Consider the following 15,637-nt stretch of genomic DNA (forward strand, 5'->3'; position numbering starts at 1 on the left):
TCAAATAGAGGAGGCTCGGCTACAGGGGGATGAATTGATCATACACTACTTTTTTTTGTATGATTTTGAAAATCCAAAAACACTCGTCTCTAAAGACAGTGATTCTAGGGAAGTGAAGGGACATTTCTGCACATGTCGAGTTATTTTGAATTTCATTATTATGGGTTTCAATGGAGAGTTTTAGTGTCCCATTATGGTCTAAATCAGTGGTTCCCAACGTGGGGTCCGGGGACCACCAGGGGTCCTGGAGGGCATTCCAGGGGGTCCCCAGCAAATTGATGAATTGTAAAACTTCATTATTTTGTCATTTTAGAATGACTATTTTAATCATAGTTTCACTGCTATCTCTCTACCTACAGTACGGATAGTCATGGAATTCTGGACAAAATCATATCTGACAATAAAAATATTCTCAGCTTTGGGTCTGAGAGACAAAATCTCATCAAATGGGGGTCCGTGGCCCTAATGTGGACTAAATTAGGGGTCCTTGATATGAAAAAGGTTGAGAACCACTGGTCTAAATGCTGTTTTCCCACGCAAGATAGAACAAGAACGAAATTATAGGGGAAACACTGAATACTTTTTGCCATGGAAAATGGTCAAATTTCAAGATATTGAATATCAGCACTAAATACTGGCTTTATATTAATCAATCAGCATCCATCTATCTGTATCAGCCTTCAAAAACCCATATCGGTCTAACCCTAACCCTAAGCATGAAAACAAAGCCATATGTCTATTCTTGCGGTACAATGCAGACAGAAGCATTGTGTTTAGTGGGGAGAGGGGGGGGGAGATGAGGTCATGTTGGCTGAGGACTTAGATAATATGCGGAGCCTCAAGGCAGCAGACTCATAAGCAACATGCACAACCTCATTAGGAAAAGGCCAGCTCGCCCCTGCTAATCCCCGCCGGCCCCAGCCTTTTAACTGCTGAGTGGACGAGCAGATTATCCCCGACGACAGATGGCAGCAGAGAGGAGGGGAGGGATCGCTCTGCCCAGCAAAAAAAAAAAACCTGCCTGTGCAACCTCTTCCTATCACTGCAGTCCACATCAGCCAAGCGGCACAATTGGCGAGGAAAGCTTTTCCGCTAAAGGAGACGAGAGGAGGGGAGTGTGGAGGAAGGGGGAGAGATTGAGTTAAGTTGAAAGACGGGGCAGAGGTGATGGGACGACGGAGAGGGAGAGAGAGAGAGAGGGATGCGAGGAAAGAGGATGAAGCTGGAGGGGACGAAACGTTTTGAGATGAGAAGTGGGTCACTTAGAAATGAGAGGAGTGATCCGCGGTGTGAGTCTGAAAATACCAAAAAAAAATGGCTGACTAAAGTGCCTGACAAGCTATGGGCTGAATTAAAAAAAAAAATCAAGAAATTTATGATAGAAGGATGGATGGATGGAGATTCATTCAGAGATAAAGAAGAACAAAGCAGCAGGAAAGACAGGCAGGGATGTAGTGGAGGGTAAAACTCACCTAAACTCAGTCTACCCACCTTTTTTATTCGTGATGAAAATTTTTAATTTATCACCTTTTTAGGCGGAAATAAATCTTGAGGTATGAGGTAAACTCACTTACATCATTGTAAGTAGTATCAAACTGATGTAAGTTATGAAGTTAGTCTCTTTTAAGGGATAAAAAATCAGCTCAGACCCAAAACACAAGAGGCAATAATCACCATGATATATTAAACATAACCAGATATGCTAATGAGGTCATTAATTGAGCTAATTAATGCATAATGAGCAATATTTCTATATATGTCAAGATACTTGTCTTTACATAACACATGGGCGGTATGAATATGAACTCTGTATCTTAAAGCATTTAGTTTCGAGAAAATCTGTTTTTCCTCATTAATATGCAAATTTATGCAGCAAGGTGCTCTAAAATCTACGAAGGTCATCTACTCCAGTGGTTCTCAACGTGGGGTCCGGGGACCACCAGGGGTCCTTGGGGGGGTTCCAGGGGGTCCCCAGCAAATTGATGCATTGTTAAACTTCACCATTATTTCATTTACAAGAAGTTAACATGATTAGAGAATGTAGAAGAATGACTGTTTTGATCATAGTTTCTCTGTTATCTCTCTACCTACAATACAGATAGTCATGGGATTCCGGACATAAGCATATCTAACAATAAAAATATTCTCAGATTTGGGTCCGAGAGACAAAATCTCATCAAATGGGGGTCCGTGGCCCTAATGTGGACTAAATTAGGGGTCCTTGATAGGAAAAAGGTTGAGAATCACTGATCTACTCTATCGGGGGAACCTGTGGTGTAAGTATGAAGTTTCTATCATGACTCGAGGGACATAAAAATTGATTTTTCTTTCTCCTGCTGGGTGTCTTGCCTCGTGACGACTGCCGGTCACAGTTTACCCAGCGTTTTATTTACCACTACATCCCTGGAGACGAGCGAGTGGAAGAGCACGGGGGTTGTGGAAAAAAAAAAAAAAAGACAGTGGAAAAAGAGTGGGAGCGCTCGGGCTGAAAAGAGAAAGCGACAACAAAGAGCCTGGGACGTTTCCAGTAACGGTGGCGTGGTCAGCCGGGGGGGGGGACAAAAGAGGCTGAGACCGCTTCCACAAAGCTGACCGGCCTGCGCTGGCCTGCGCCGGGCCTGCCCCGTTCCTGGCTCTGTTCTGGGAGCCGGGCCAAAACCAGACAAACAAGCCCCCCCCCCCCCCCCATCGTTCAGCGGGCTCGGCTCTCCTTACGCTCGTCCTCATCCTCACTCTGTCACCACCGCCGACCGACAAAAACACTCATCGCTCTCTCTTCACGGACCACGACCACAGAAGGCCGTTGTTCCCACCGTGGAACAAGAGGGGGTGCGGAAACCGAACGGCGAGGTGCCCACACTGCGGAACCCATTGTACAACATCAGCACACTCGTCTCCAAAAGAAGTCCTGATGCTGCGTTCCGGAGATGCGGGAAAAGTCGGAAGTTCTGACGTCCTTGCGGCCCTTCAGGTCAAAATTCCAGGTCGGCAACTGGGGCAAAAATTCTCAACCGAGATGCAGATATCTGTAAATCTGACACTGTAAACGCTACACAGAATTACTTTTAAAATGTTGATAATCCTCGAAATACACTTAAGTTTCGTTTCCGGGATCGCATGACCTTAAATCAGCGGTTCTCAACGTGGCAAATTGATGAATTGTTAAACTTCAGCATTATTTCATTTACAAGAAGTTAACACAATTAGAGAATGTAGAAGAATGACTGTTTTGATCATAGTTTCTCTGTTATCTCTCTACCTACAATACATTCCGGACATAAGCATATCTAACAATAAAAATATTCTTAGATTTGAGTCCAATAGACAAAATCTCATCAAATGGGGGTCCGTGGCCCAAATGTGGACTAAATTAGGGGTCCTAAATTAGGGTGAATGGTTAAACAGAGAAATTTGAAACGACAACTTACACTTATAGTTGCTAACGTTTTACGCTAACTAGCTAGCTAACGCTGCCAAATATCATTGACGCAACATTAGCTGTCGCATGGGGAACAGGATTTTACGTTGGACAAAGGAAATCTCGCGAATTTTTATCTCCTGGTTTTTACGAGCGGGACCACCGGAACGCACCGAGGGCGTAATTCCGATCCTACCAGCTGGGAATTTCCGACTTTTCTACATCGACTGGAACGCAGCATACGTCCTCGAAATGCAGCGTCCCTATGGAATAGTATCCTCCGCAAAAATACAGTAGAAAGTGAATGAAGGGGTCCCCGTGGAATTGAAAAGGTTCCTACAAAGCCGCTCTACATGCAACATAAAATACCAAAGGCGTGGACCAATTTGACGTCGTTTGACATCAGTGCGGTAAAGGTACAACAGGACCTCTTTGCATAGTTCACATTTGCAGGGCATAGAGTACAGCCCAGTAACGCATACTGATCCGTTTACTATAAAGCTTGTATTACCAAGAACATCTTAGTTAAATGTAGTTAAATAGATGAACATATCGACTCCAGGACTCTCGTATACCACTCTAGCACTAAACCTGCGTTCTTTTTTTAAAAAATAAAATCTAAGATCGATCCTTTGATTTCAAGCATGAATATACTCAAGATCAAATGTTTAGCATAATGTGACATAGATACTCTCACGAACGTGCCTCTAAGATATAGTTCTTAATCCAATTGTGAATCCGAGCAAAAATTTGCTTTACATGATAAAAAAAAAAATAAAGAAAAAATACTCAAGTCTAGTTTACATGGCTTGGGCAGAGTTTTGAGTGCTAACAGAATCTACTTTTTTTTTTTTGTCATAAAACTAGAATTTATATGGTGTGATTCTCTAAAAAATGATTATGTACAGCCGAGTGTGTAGTGCTCCATGCTAGTGCACTAACACCAGATACGCCAGTCCTTTTGGCCTTAAAAGCAAACACTATGGGGCCTCAGGGGAAGACCAAACAGTAACTGGATAGTATTAATTCTCTTATGCATGTTATATGTAATTTTATTAGGAATAATACCTCCTTCTACCTCCTACTTTTGTAGCTCGTTGCTCGGAGATTTAGATCCTCTGTATGTTTGCATAAGTTTGCACTGGTGGGCCAATGCTCACCTTATTGCTCTGACCTTTGCCCTGAGTTGAACCAGGCACCATGTGACCTTAAAGGGAAACCCCCATCAGCCCTCTCTGGTTTGATGGGCAGATTTGACTTATTACAGGAGAACACAACCCCCCCCCCTCCCGACATCCATTAAATTTGACCACAAATGACCCTAAAAGACTTTGTGTTGCTCCCTGCTGCCCTTCAACAGCTCTGTCTGTCACCATGGCAACGTCTTCACGGGTGCTGCAGTGCTCGAGTGTAGTTCGAACAAAGATTGGGTATTTACAAGGTGAATCATTAAAAAAAAAAAAAAAAAAAAAAACAGGCCTACCTTCCGGTCTGTAAAAGTAGGTATGAACCCTCACGCACTTGCATGAAATGGACCTAAATAGAGTTGTTTCTCAAAAAGTGCTCATCATGAAAATGTATATTCAAATAAACTTTTGTTGTTTTTTATAGAAGATATCTTGCAACAGGGGGGGCCATATCTTGTAAACGTTTCCATTAACACCCATACATTGAGAGCAGATTCGGGTCTGTAGTCTGTAATGTTTTTTCCCCGCTGTGGATTGCAATTAACTTTGTGGTACCTGGAAAGTGAGTCAGAGTGAGAGCTCTCTACTTTATCCTTCTCTCTGGTCTGAATGAGCTTTCATGTCCTATGGGAATAACTGTAGGAGCGACCTGATACTTAAAAGCATCGACTTGAAAGCGTTCACGTGTTCAAATTCTTTTGCATGCCATGATTTAAGTTTTCGGTAGACTTCGGTTACGCCTGCTCAGATTTCTCTCACTTAATACACATGTACTCAGTGGGTGATACATTTGAATTCATGTTTTACAGCAAACCAAACAATGTAATGTCAACCACAAACCAAAAAATCCAGCAAGTAATTGTGTCCTGCCGTGGTATTTTAAGAGTTGTGATCACAAAATGACTAATGTGATGAAAATGAAAGTCATATCTACCATCTTTCCCATGGGACATGAATGCAGCGTTAGGTCAAGGAGATACACTACACTACTACTTACACATACAGCGCTACCTCCCCTCCCCTTCGTGGGGGGACGCTGATCTCTCTTCAGTGCTGAGCAGTGGGACTTTAAGTAGCTACAGGAAAAAAAAAAAATGCAGCAGGGCCTTAAAGAGCTCTGCTGGGTGGTACAACAAGGAGCCCGGGATTGCTGCTGCACATTTGCAAACTGATGCCATGGTGACATGCCATATAAATAAAGTGAACAGGGGCGGAGAGTCACAATCTATCACATTAATTGGATTTTATGCATCTAGCTGGAGCAAAAAAGATTGTTTTTAGCTCTCAAATGTGGATGAGGTGACTCCTAATAGTTGTAAACACCCCTCTCAATGCTAATACTGCCACATCTAGCCGCTCTGGATTTTCACATCCCACCCACTGACTTCTCTACCCCTTCTCGTCTCCAAGATAAGTGAATGGATAGGGGGTGCATCACTTCAAAACAGAATTATTCCAGACTTCACACTTGTAAAACTAAACCACAAAAAAGGAAAAAAATAAATAAAACCTGTAAAAACAGCCACTCATGCGCATTGTAACAGATCTTCCAAATCAGCAGAGGCTGTAAACAGAGGGTAGGTGGAAGAGAGAAGAAAACGTCCTTCCATGGGGAGCTGCTCTTCAGTTTGAGCTTTTACTCCACGTTTTTATTCTCAGCGGAGCGAAGGTGACCCCTGTTCAGTACGGCAGACGGATAAAGTGTAGCACTCCAACAAGATCCAGTCCAGATCCACTAAATCCAAAAAAAACACCCAAATCATCAAGCTTCATCACTAGCATTGGATTGGTATAGAGGGTCCACTCGGGCAGCAGATTTGCAGCAAAGGAAACGATAATGTGCTGGAAATGCTGGGGAGTCGTGGGACAGGAGCAGGCAGTCCTGGTGTACTACAGTAGTAACAATAGTAACAGTAGCAATACGGGGTTGGAAACGTGGTAAGTAAAAGTAGTGCCTTTGCAGAAGTAGTAGCATTAGTAGTCGAGTGCGTGACTCGAGCCAGCAATTGTAATCCACTGACTGGAAATCACTCGCCCTTGGCATTGTCCATGACGGTAGGAGACGTAGGAGACGTGTCCTCCCTACATCGGCTGCGTTGGTATAGGCGGAAGCCCTTGCGGCACAGCAGGACGAACCAGTAGACCTGTGGAGCCAGGATGCACGAGTTGCCCAGGTTGGTGGACAGCGGCAGGTGGAAGGGCACGCTGTACAGCGGGATGCCGTAGTGGCGACCGTACACCCAGTACATGTAGGGGAAGAGGGCGATGCGGCACATGAAAAAGGTCAGCAGCACCATGCCGCCGTTGGCCTTGTGCAGCCACGAGTCCTGGAGGCTGAGCTGGTGGAGGAGGAGAAAAGAAAGAGAGGAGGGGATGTGGATGAAGAGAGGGACAAATCAGGGCATTTTAAAGGGCCGCTTTATAAGCTCTAAGAACTGCTTTATTGACCGTCAAACTGTCTACCCCAGTGGCTTCCAAAGAAGGGTCCGAAGACCACCAGAGGTCCTTCAAAGGCTCCCCAGGAAAAATATAATATAAATATAGATTTCTGTCAGTTTTCGTTTAATCTTGTTCTCAATTATAATGCTAAGAACTGTACGTCAATGGTTAGGGTTAGGGATGGACTCAAGTCAGAAGCCATTTATAAAATCAAATCAGAACTCTTTGGGTATGCCATACCTTGCCGTGCCTGATTGACGCCAACGAGGAACATCTTACAAGAGTTTTTTATTGAAAGGTGGGGATTATCTGGTGTTGATATACAGAAACCCAACTGGAAACTGTGCATTGTTGGTAAAACTGCATCATATTGCTTATTATTGCAATGGTTCCCCATCTGAAGTCCAGGGACCACCAGGGGTCCTTGAGGGAATTCCAGTTTAATTTCACTATTATTTCGCTCACTAGAACACAATGAGAGAATGTCTATAGGTGATGGCTTTGAAAGTAGGTTCCACTCTCTCAGTTGTTGTTAACCTCTCCACCCAGAGTAAAGATAGTTACATAATTCTGTACAAAGTCATATCCTGCAACAAAAATCGTATGGAATGGGTGTCTGTGGTTTAATACATATCTTTTTGCGGGTCCCTGATGTGAAAAAGGGTTTGAGCCCCTGGTCTACATAACAAGCAATCATTCCAAATCAACACTGGTGTTAAGAGCAGTAACATTTCTCAGCTACGCCATTCTAGTGAACTGTGTTAGTGCTGATCTAGTCCAAAGGAGGGCAGTGTGATTGAAGACAGGGAAGCGCACTGGAGCTTTGCTTTGCTCTTTTTCCCCTGCTGAAGCCAGATGTCAGCAAAGAGCTTGAAGCCCACGGGCAGGCCACTGCTTTTACTGGCAGACATACAGTATGTTTCTTCTGCACTTAGATTGTAGCGTTAATAAGACATGCATTCTCTGACTACACAGCACGTTAGTGTAGGGTGGGACGCCTATGGGTGCGGGCCGTGAAGGGATTAACTGCAGTGGGAGGGTTGAGAGATAGGGAGAGAGAACAGGGCCATAGCTTCTTAGCCACATTCTACCGACGTATTTTTGAGTCTCGCATCTTAATTATTAATGCTACAGTGACAAGCTGCATCCCAAATGAAAAGGGAGATACTGAGGTTTCTGAGGATGCAAGGCATTGCATACTACCTGAGCAGGAATTGCAAAAGGAAATGAATGAGGCCTTTTTTTGTATCTTAAAAATGCACTTGACAAAGATGAGGCTTTTTACCAGGAAAAACTATCATTTCGAGCCTTAAATCACCTAGTCATATTAGGTTGGCGGGACTATTTAGAGGAAAAGGGCACTAAGTAATAACACCTATACATGATGAGGCATCAACTAACACCAGCACAGGACGGTCACAGTTTCTGTAAAGGGGCGGGCACGCTGATCCGGTGTCCGGACAGAAAGTTCAACTGACTTCTTTTTGGACTGGCGAATTTCTCACCATCTGTATAGCCAATTAGAACTGGAGGTGTTCCTATTAGAGGCGTTCCTAGGTGTGTTTTGGGGAAAATGGCGGCAAACGGTGAGTGTACACCATTCCGATGTTGTACGACTTATCAAAGGATTACAAAAACACGGATAAAACGGAGAAAGCCTGGCATAATGTTGGGATGTTTGTAAATTTGACACCATGGAGCCTATATAAAGGTTTTTGTCCCATTGGTCATCTTAGTTATGTGATGACAACATAGATACCAAAATCTTCCATGTGCCCGCAGTAGATTGTTCTGGTTCCATTGCTCCATGCTAACACTTTAGCATACACTGTGTTGACTGATACTAAGACACTAACATTACCTCAAAAGTGAGAAAATGAGAACCTGTAGCAGCTCTAAATTTAATTGGTAAGCAATCTTAAATGATATGAAGTTAATTCTGGCATTAACTAATTCTTGTGTAGGAGACTGATCAAATTTACAGGAAATATGACAGATATAACACACTGTTTTGAACTAGCAGGGACTACTTGCCCTGTTTTCATAGGAATTGACGGTGGTGAGTGATGGGAGTCTGTGTACAGCTAAAAACCACTATCCAGCAGATGAATATGTGGTTGTTCACCTGAACACATCACCACACAACATATCAGTATAGCTACATCGGCTATACTGAGTTAATGATATTTCACTTCCATATTTCCATTGCAATTTTGAACATATGAGATTCTGTCCAGAGCATACATGTGTAACTATATCAACAGCAGAACAGGTTTTTCTCTATTTTGCCTGTGATTCTATCTTTCTCTTGAAACAATATTGCATCACAACACACCTGCCGCACACGTTACAGCAGCAACAGCTAGCGAAGGCAACACTGATAGGTCTTTTCAGATAAATAACAACTATGGGAGCTGAGAAGGAAACAGGCATGTCACTATTTATGTTAATCTAGGTTAACTGTGTTGTTTCTGTTTAATGTTAGCTATATGTTTTATGCCAGCTTCATTAGAAACAACAGTAGTGAGGAAAATAAAGCAGACAGTAATTAGCCATCGTTATTTCTGAAGCAATAATAAGCTTGCCTATTGGAAAAGTGTACTTGCACAACATGGTAATCCACTGTAGGCCTATTGCGTTTCCATTCATGCATAATACCAGCGTTAATTTACCATTGCTGAACTCCTATACATAGATAATTTTCAGATTTATCAATTAACTAATGCCCACAGGCTTTACACGTTTGTTGTGTTTGTTTAGCAGCTGAGTATGTAAAAATGGCGGCTGTTGACTCAGTGTGTTGCTCGTATGTCACTTGCGTGATGACAACAATCCTGCCAGCACCCTCTGAGAGTGGGCTGATACCAGATACATAAGGGTGCTGTAGCATACGCTTTTACTGTGCCTCAACTGTACTGAACTGTGAACACAATATAATGGAAAAACCTACTGTACCGTGACAGCATGGGGTACAGTACGGCACACTAGTGCAGTGTTAAAAGGATAATAGCGTATGCTAAAGTGTTAGCATGGAGCCTACTATCACTCAACATAGTGTATGTTAAAGTGTTAGCATGGAGTCTACTATCACTCATAGTGTATGTTAAAGTGTTAGCATGGAGCCTACTATCACTCAACTGCTAAAGTGTTAGCATGGAGCCTACTATCACTCAACATAGTGTGTGCTAAAGTGTTAGCATGGAGCCTACTATCACTCAACATAGTGTATGCTAACACTTGTGGCTCGTGGATGATTTTGGTGTACTGTACGTTCTCACCACTTAAAGGATATTTCTGGTTATTCTGAACTTGGGCCATATTTTGCTAGTTTTTGACATCATGACGATTGACTTTGTTCAAAATTTCATCAGTTGTAGAACTTGATGTAGCTTCAGTTCACCAGGAGCGCTGCTGTCCAATACACACATACAAGGCCAACGGTTGAACACAAAAAGCAAGTAAAACACCTTTCAACACAATAACACTCACACTGCAGTTACACGTCTTTAAATAGCTGCGATTGAGCAATTATCACAACATTTTTTAGCTGTGATCAATAATCAAAAATCGAATGTAGGCATCTCTCATTGCAGTGTGAGTGTTATTGTGTGGAATGGAATTTTTTTTTTATCGCTTTTTAGGTTCAACCATTGGCCCTGTATATGTGTACTGAAGAGCAGCTCCCGGCTACCTGAAACTATGTCAAGCTCTACAGTGAAGTGAGAAGAAATTAATGAAGAAATTTTCAACACAGTCAATCGTCATGATGGCAAAAACTAGGAACATAAGGCCCAGGTTGAAAATAACCAGAATTATCCTTTAACGGCTAAATCGACCAACTGGCTAATCTACCAAAAACTTGGTGAATTTGGTAGTAGTCATACGATTGGTGCGACGATACTTTATTATACTTTCATTACTTTATACATCCTCAAAACCTCTTATCAGGCTTTGAGGGAAACCAAACCTGTAAAAGAATTTTGAACCATGAAAATACATACAATATACATAGATTTTTTTTCACTTAGTTTTAATTTGGCATTAGTAATACATAAGATTTCAAGTTAACACATTTCTTGTCACTAATATTAGTTATTTTGATGCCTTTTTGTCTATGTGCATGCACGTGTCCGTGTGCTTTCTCACCTGAATAAGTATCTTCCCTAGGGAGACGAAGGGCGTGCTGAGCTCTGTTAGAAACAAGCAGCCAATGAAGAAATCCCCCTGGTCCTTTCTGAAGAACTGAGACACAGATAGCAAGAACACACATGGAGTGAGCAAATAAACATAAGCATGGAAAAAAATACAGCTGACATTCAAGGACAAACACCAGCAGTTCTGGAAAGGCCTCAAGGGAAATATGCAAAGAGAGGCTTCCAAAGGCCTGGGACTAGATTCGGGTTTGACCGTTGTGCCTTTTTGAAGGCCAGTACTGATACTGATATTTCTGGATTGAAGCTGCTGATAAGCCAATATTTTGTGTAGATAGTTATTATATTGAAATTTGACCATGCAAAAAAAAGTATTCCTTGTGTCCCTCAGGGTGAGGGCGGAAAAGCCTCTGAAACAGAATTTAGATCATCATGGGACATTAGCCCCCTTTCTACTGAAGGCCAAAAGCCCAAGAACTTTGGCCCAGGAACTCTAGCCTGGAATTTAAGCGCTGGGCTAAACTTGTTAAAATGTTTCCACTGTGCAACCTGCGTCCCTGCGTAACCATGACGACTAACTTACACAACTGCTTGTCATCAAACATGGCAGACAACGCTGCTGTTAATTAAATGTACTGTATAATCGTTAACATTAGTTTTAATGTACAAGTACAAAAAAGTACAGTACAGTACAAAAAAAAAATGACTTGCCTGCATAAGCAAAGGCATTTTTTTTCCTTTAACATTAGTCCTTTACTGCTGTGTGTGTCAAACTTGGAAAGTGAGTGACAGTAATTGCAGTATTTTCTAGACAGCTAAATAAGGCCAATGTTGGTTTTAATATACGGTATCAGGCTAAAATGTTGTTTTCTATGTGTTTTTCTATGTGTAGCAAGATGTATTTTTTTTTCTAAGATAGCAGCTGAAAGTAATGCAGATTAAGAATTAACATACCTAATTTCTAACAGGCAGATGCTCATTAATGTACTCAGTTACAGACGTTACTAAGCAACACCCCCTACTTGAAAAAATATAGAATGTGATGATGTATAAGCATTAGGGCTAACAGCTTTGGCCCTGAGGATTTGGAAGGCCCAAGTAGTGGGGCTTGAGTTCCTGGACTAGCCCTGTTTTGGCCTAGGCCAACCCAGTGGAAAGGGGTCAGGAACTCTGGAACTAAGTTCAAGTGCCAGGTTTGGCCCTCAGTGGAAAGGGGGCTATTGAAACTCTCCATTGAAACCCAGACTAACTGTGGATTAGCCGATCCAGAGTGTGGCAGGTTTCATTGCAGATTCTCCAGAGTGACCTGAAGTTGCTGAGTAAAATCCTCCCACACTACACTGCATCATATTGGAAGTGGACACCATTGATACGTCAATCCTTACTAAAAGGCTAATATCGGCCCATCAAATCAGCAAACCGATATATCTGTCTAACCCTAGACAAGATGATCCCACCGTTTTTATACAATGATACAACAATGGAGGCAAGGGCCTGACACCAATACAACTGTAAGATGGTACAAAGGGAGGGTGGGGCGGGGAGGGGCAGCAGAGAGAAGTGATGTCCTGTACCTAAGTAATGAACAAACCCTTCAAATATTGACCAGCAGCACAATGCTGTGTGGTGAAAGAGGCCATCCTAGATTAGGTGAGTCGGTCTAGATGGATAAAGAGTACTCCAGACAAAAGACAAGCACTGTCTGGCAGGCTGCTTTGTTGTGTGCTGATGGTGAATAAACCATGAGCGGCTCCAGACATGGCCTTGCCATCTGCCCATGGAAGAATGATTGAGACCACAGAGGGGAACTTTACACCACGCCTAACTAACTACCTGGCTACCTCATCCCACCCCCAGCTGCCATGTGTGTGTGTTACCTTTATACTATCTCTATGTGAGTTTCCCATGTCTAATTATGAAGTGCCGTATGGGACGTAATTCAAACTTTACCTTGCACATTCACAGAATTGACCTGTCAAATACATATATGAAATGCTTACAGATTAAAATGTAATGAAATACTCTCACAAACACTACTGAAAAACGCATACACTATAGACGCTTTGCAATTGTGTCACCAATGTCCTACCAACCATGTATGGCGCCATCGTGGAGGTCCAATGGAGAATTGGCTGTGTGCAAATAATGGATAAATATATAACAAACAGGCTAGAGAAAGAGATAGGCTACTTGAGAAAGATTGTTGTGAAGTGGGTATAGATCCATTCAGTACTAATATAAGTAAAACTAAATAGTCGGATAAGGTAGATATGTTTCCAAATGTAGGTTACTGTGACACAGCAAACTGTCTTGTCTTTAGCTCTCTACTTAAAAACACTCTGACTTGTAGCTTGAGAAGAGTCAGCTCAGTTAACCTGATCGAAAAGGAGTCATTCCTATGTTCCCAGGGTCCTATGTTCCCCAGTTCTACATATGTGCTCTCCCAGGGTCCTATGTTCCCAAGGTCCTATGTTTCCAGGGTCCTATGTTCCCATGGTCCTATGTTCCCAGGGTCCTATGTTCCCAAGGTCCTATGTTACCAGGGTCCTATGTTCCCCAGCTCTATATAGCACATAATGGGAACCTGAAAAAGATGTTCCCCAGCTCTGTATTCACTTAATATGGTTAGTTAGGGTTAGGGGTAGGGTTTAGGGTTAGGGTTAAACATAGGACCCTGGGAGAGCACATATGTAGACTGGAGAACATAGGACCCTAGGAACATAGGACCCTTTGTCATGTTTCCATTATGTGCCATATAAATATGTGGAACATAGGACCCTGGGAACATAGGACCCTTTGTCATGTTTCCATTATGTGCCATATACATCTGGGGAACATAGGACCCTGGGAACATAGACACGCTCCCAATCGAAAACTTGGCTTTGGCTTTGACAATTAGCTAATAGCTAGCTAACTAGCTAGCAGGCTAATTTAGCAAAGCAACTGGTGTTAATGTTAACATGTGACTACTAGCCATTACTAACCCTAGCTTCTATTAGATATGTTAGCCAGAGTGCTAATCAGATGTGTTCACAAGACGGTTAGATGACCAGATACTATGGTTAGCAAGCTAACAACTGACACAAAATCAATCAGATGTATCAGTGATGAAATTATCAGTTCATAGTTAACATCAGCACAGAAATGAACCATGTCTGCTGAATTCTGTTGAGACGGCCAAGTAGTAGCTACATATAGAAGTGCAATCAGCTCTTCTCATCTTTCATATCTTTCTGATATCAGTTCAAAACTTTTTCCAAAGCTGTTTTAATATGAATTTTACCGTGCCATAAAGTCATATAGTGAAAATGTTGCACTTGCACACACTTCACTGGCAGCACGTCAGGTAAGGGTTGGACTTTGCCACCCCCTGCACGCCGCTGTCCGCCAAATACTTGCTGGCTAACTATACCAGATCGTGTGTTACCTACGCAAGCCAGGGTGACACAAAGCTGACGAGCGGGGGAATGAGAGGAGAAAGAGAGGGAGGGGTGGGGAGAAGTTTGGGGAAGGAGAGGAGGATGACTGCAGCTGGAGCTGAATAATGCAGGGTAAGGTGATCTCATATCGCCATTGACTGCCAGGGCAAACAAAGGGCCGGGTTTCCATTGCACCTGGCCCGCTAACCCGGGATGCTATATGAAAAGGACGGTATGGTACGTGCCTCTGTGAACGCATGGTTGCGTGTGGAAAGGAGACAGTCCCTACCGGTTTTCACGATGTACAGGATGGATTGAGCATAAACAAGTTCTCTCACACTCAAAGGGGTCAAAAAGGTGACAAAAATCCAATCCAAAGACGCTTTATAGCTAGGGAGAGTCTGGGGTGTTTGAAAGCCTATTCCTGGTCATTCTTTGTAGTTTTAATGAAAATATATCACACCAAATTTTTATAGGTCAAGTTAATGTCGCTACAAAATCATTCTAAGGGTAACTTTGGTTCAAAGGATGAACTCTTGGAAGGAAAGATTCACCCTAGGACAGCGGTTCTCGACGTGGGGTCCGGGGACCACCAGGGGTCCTTGAGAGGGTTCCAGGGGGTCCCCAGCAAACTGAAGAATTGCTAAACTTAGAGAATTAGAGAATGTAGAAGAATGACTGTTTTGATCATAGGTTCTCTGTTATCTCTCTACCTACAATACAGATAGTCATGGAATCCTGGACACAATCATATCTGACAATAAAAATATTCTCAGATTTGGGCCAGAGAGACAAAACCTCATCAAATGGGAGTCCGTGGCCCAAATGTGGACTAAATTAGGGTCCTTGATATGAAAAGTTTGAGAATCACTACCCTAGGGTGAAAGAACAGCTATTGGCGATGTACCTTGCATTCCTGGGTCCATTATTTTGTGTATTTTTCCTGTTCCTGTGCATGGATAACAAGTTTAATAGCAGAAAATGTTTCAGCTATCTAAAATATCAGGGGTGAACATCAGGTTT

The 15,637-nt window shown here is 42.6% G+C and overlaps 1 protein-coding gene across 1 annotated transcript in view; it reads right to left on the reverse strand.

Annotated features, from left to right (window-relative positions):
* Nucleotides 1-2,777: 2,777 nt before the first annotated feature.
* tlcd3a (TLC domain containing 3A) overlaps nucleotides 2,778-15,637 on the reverse strand; it is a 35,049-nt gene continuing 22,189 nt past the window's right edge. Inside the window, exons 4-7 of the mRNA XM_071532882.1 lie at nucleotides 11,191-11,286; nucleotides 6,670-6,944; nucleotides 4,729-4,769; nucleotides 2,778-2,965 (exon numbers count right to left, since the gene is read on the reverse strand). Coding sequence (XP_071388983.1) covers nucleotides 2,778-2,965; nucleotides 4,729-4,769; nucleotides 6,670-6,944; nucleotides 11,191-11,286 — 600 coding nt within the window. The remainder of the gene's footprint in view (nucleotides 2,966-4,728; nucleotides 4,770-6,669; nucleotides 6,945-11,190; nucleotides 11,287-15,637) is intronic.

Source organism: Centroberyx affinis, unplaced genomic scaffold (genome assembly GCF_046629955.1).
Source record: "Centroberyx affinis isolate AG114_WGS23_722 - 3 ecotype Tasmania unplaced genomic scaffold, CSIRO-AGI_Caff_v1 ptg000156l_1, whole genome shotgun sequence".
Classification (NCBI taxonomy): domain Eukaryota; kingdom Metazoa; phylum Chordata; class Actinopteri; order Beryciformes; family Berycidae; genus Centroberyx; species Centroberyx affinis.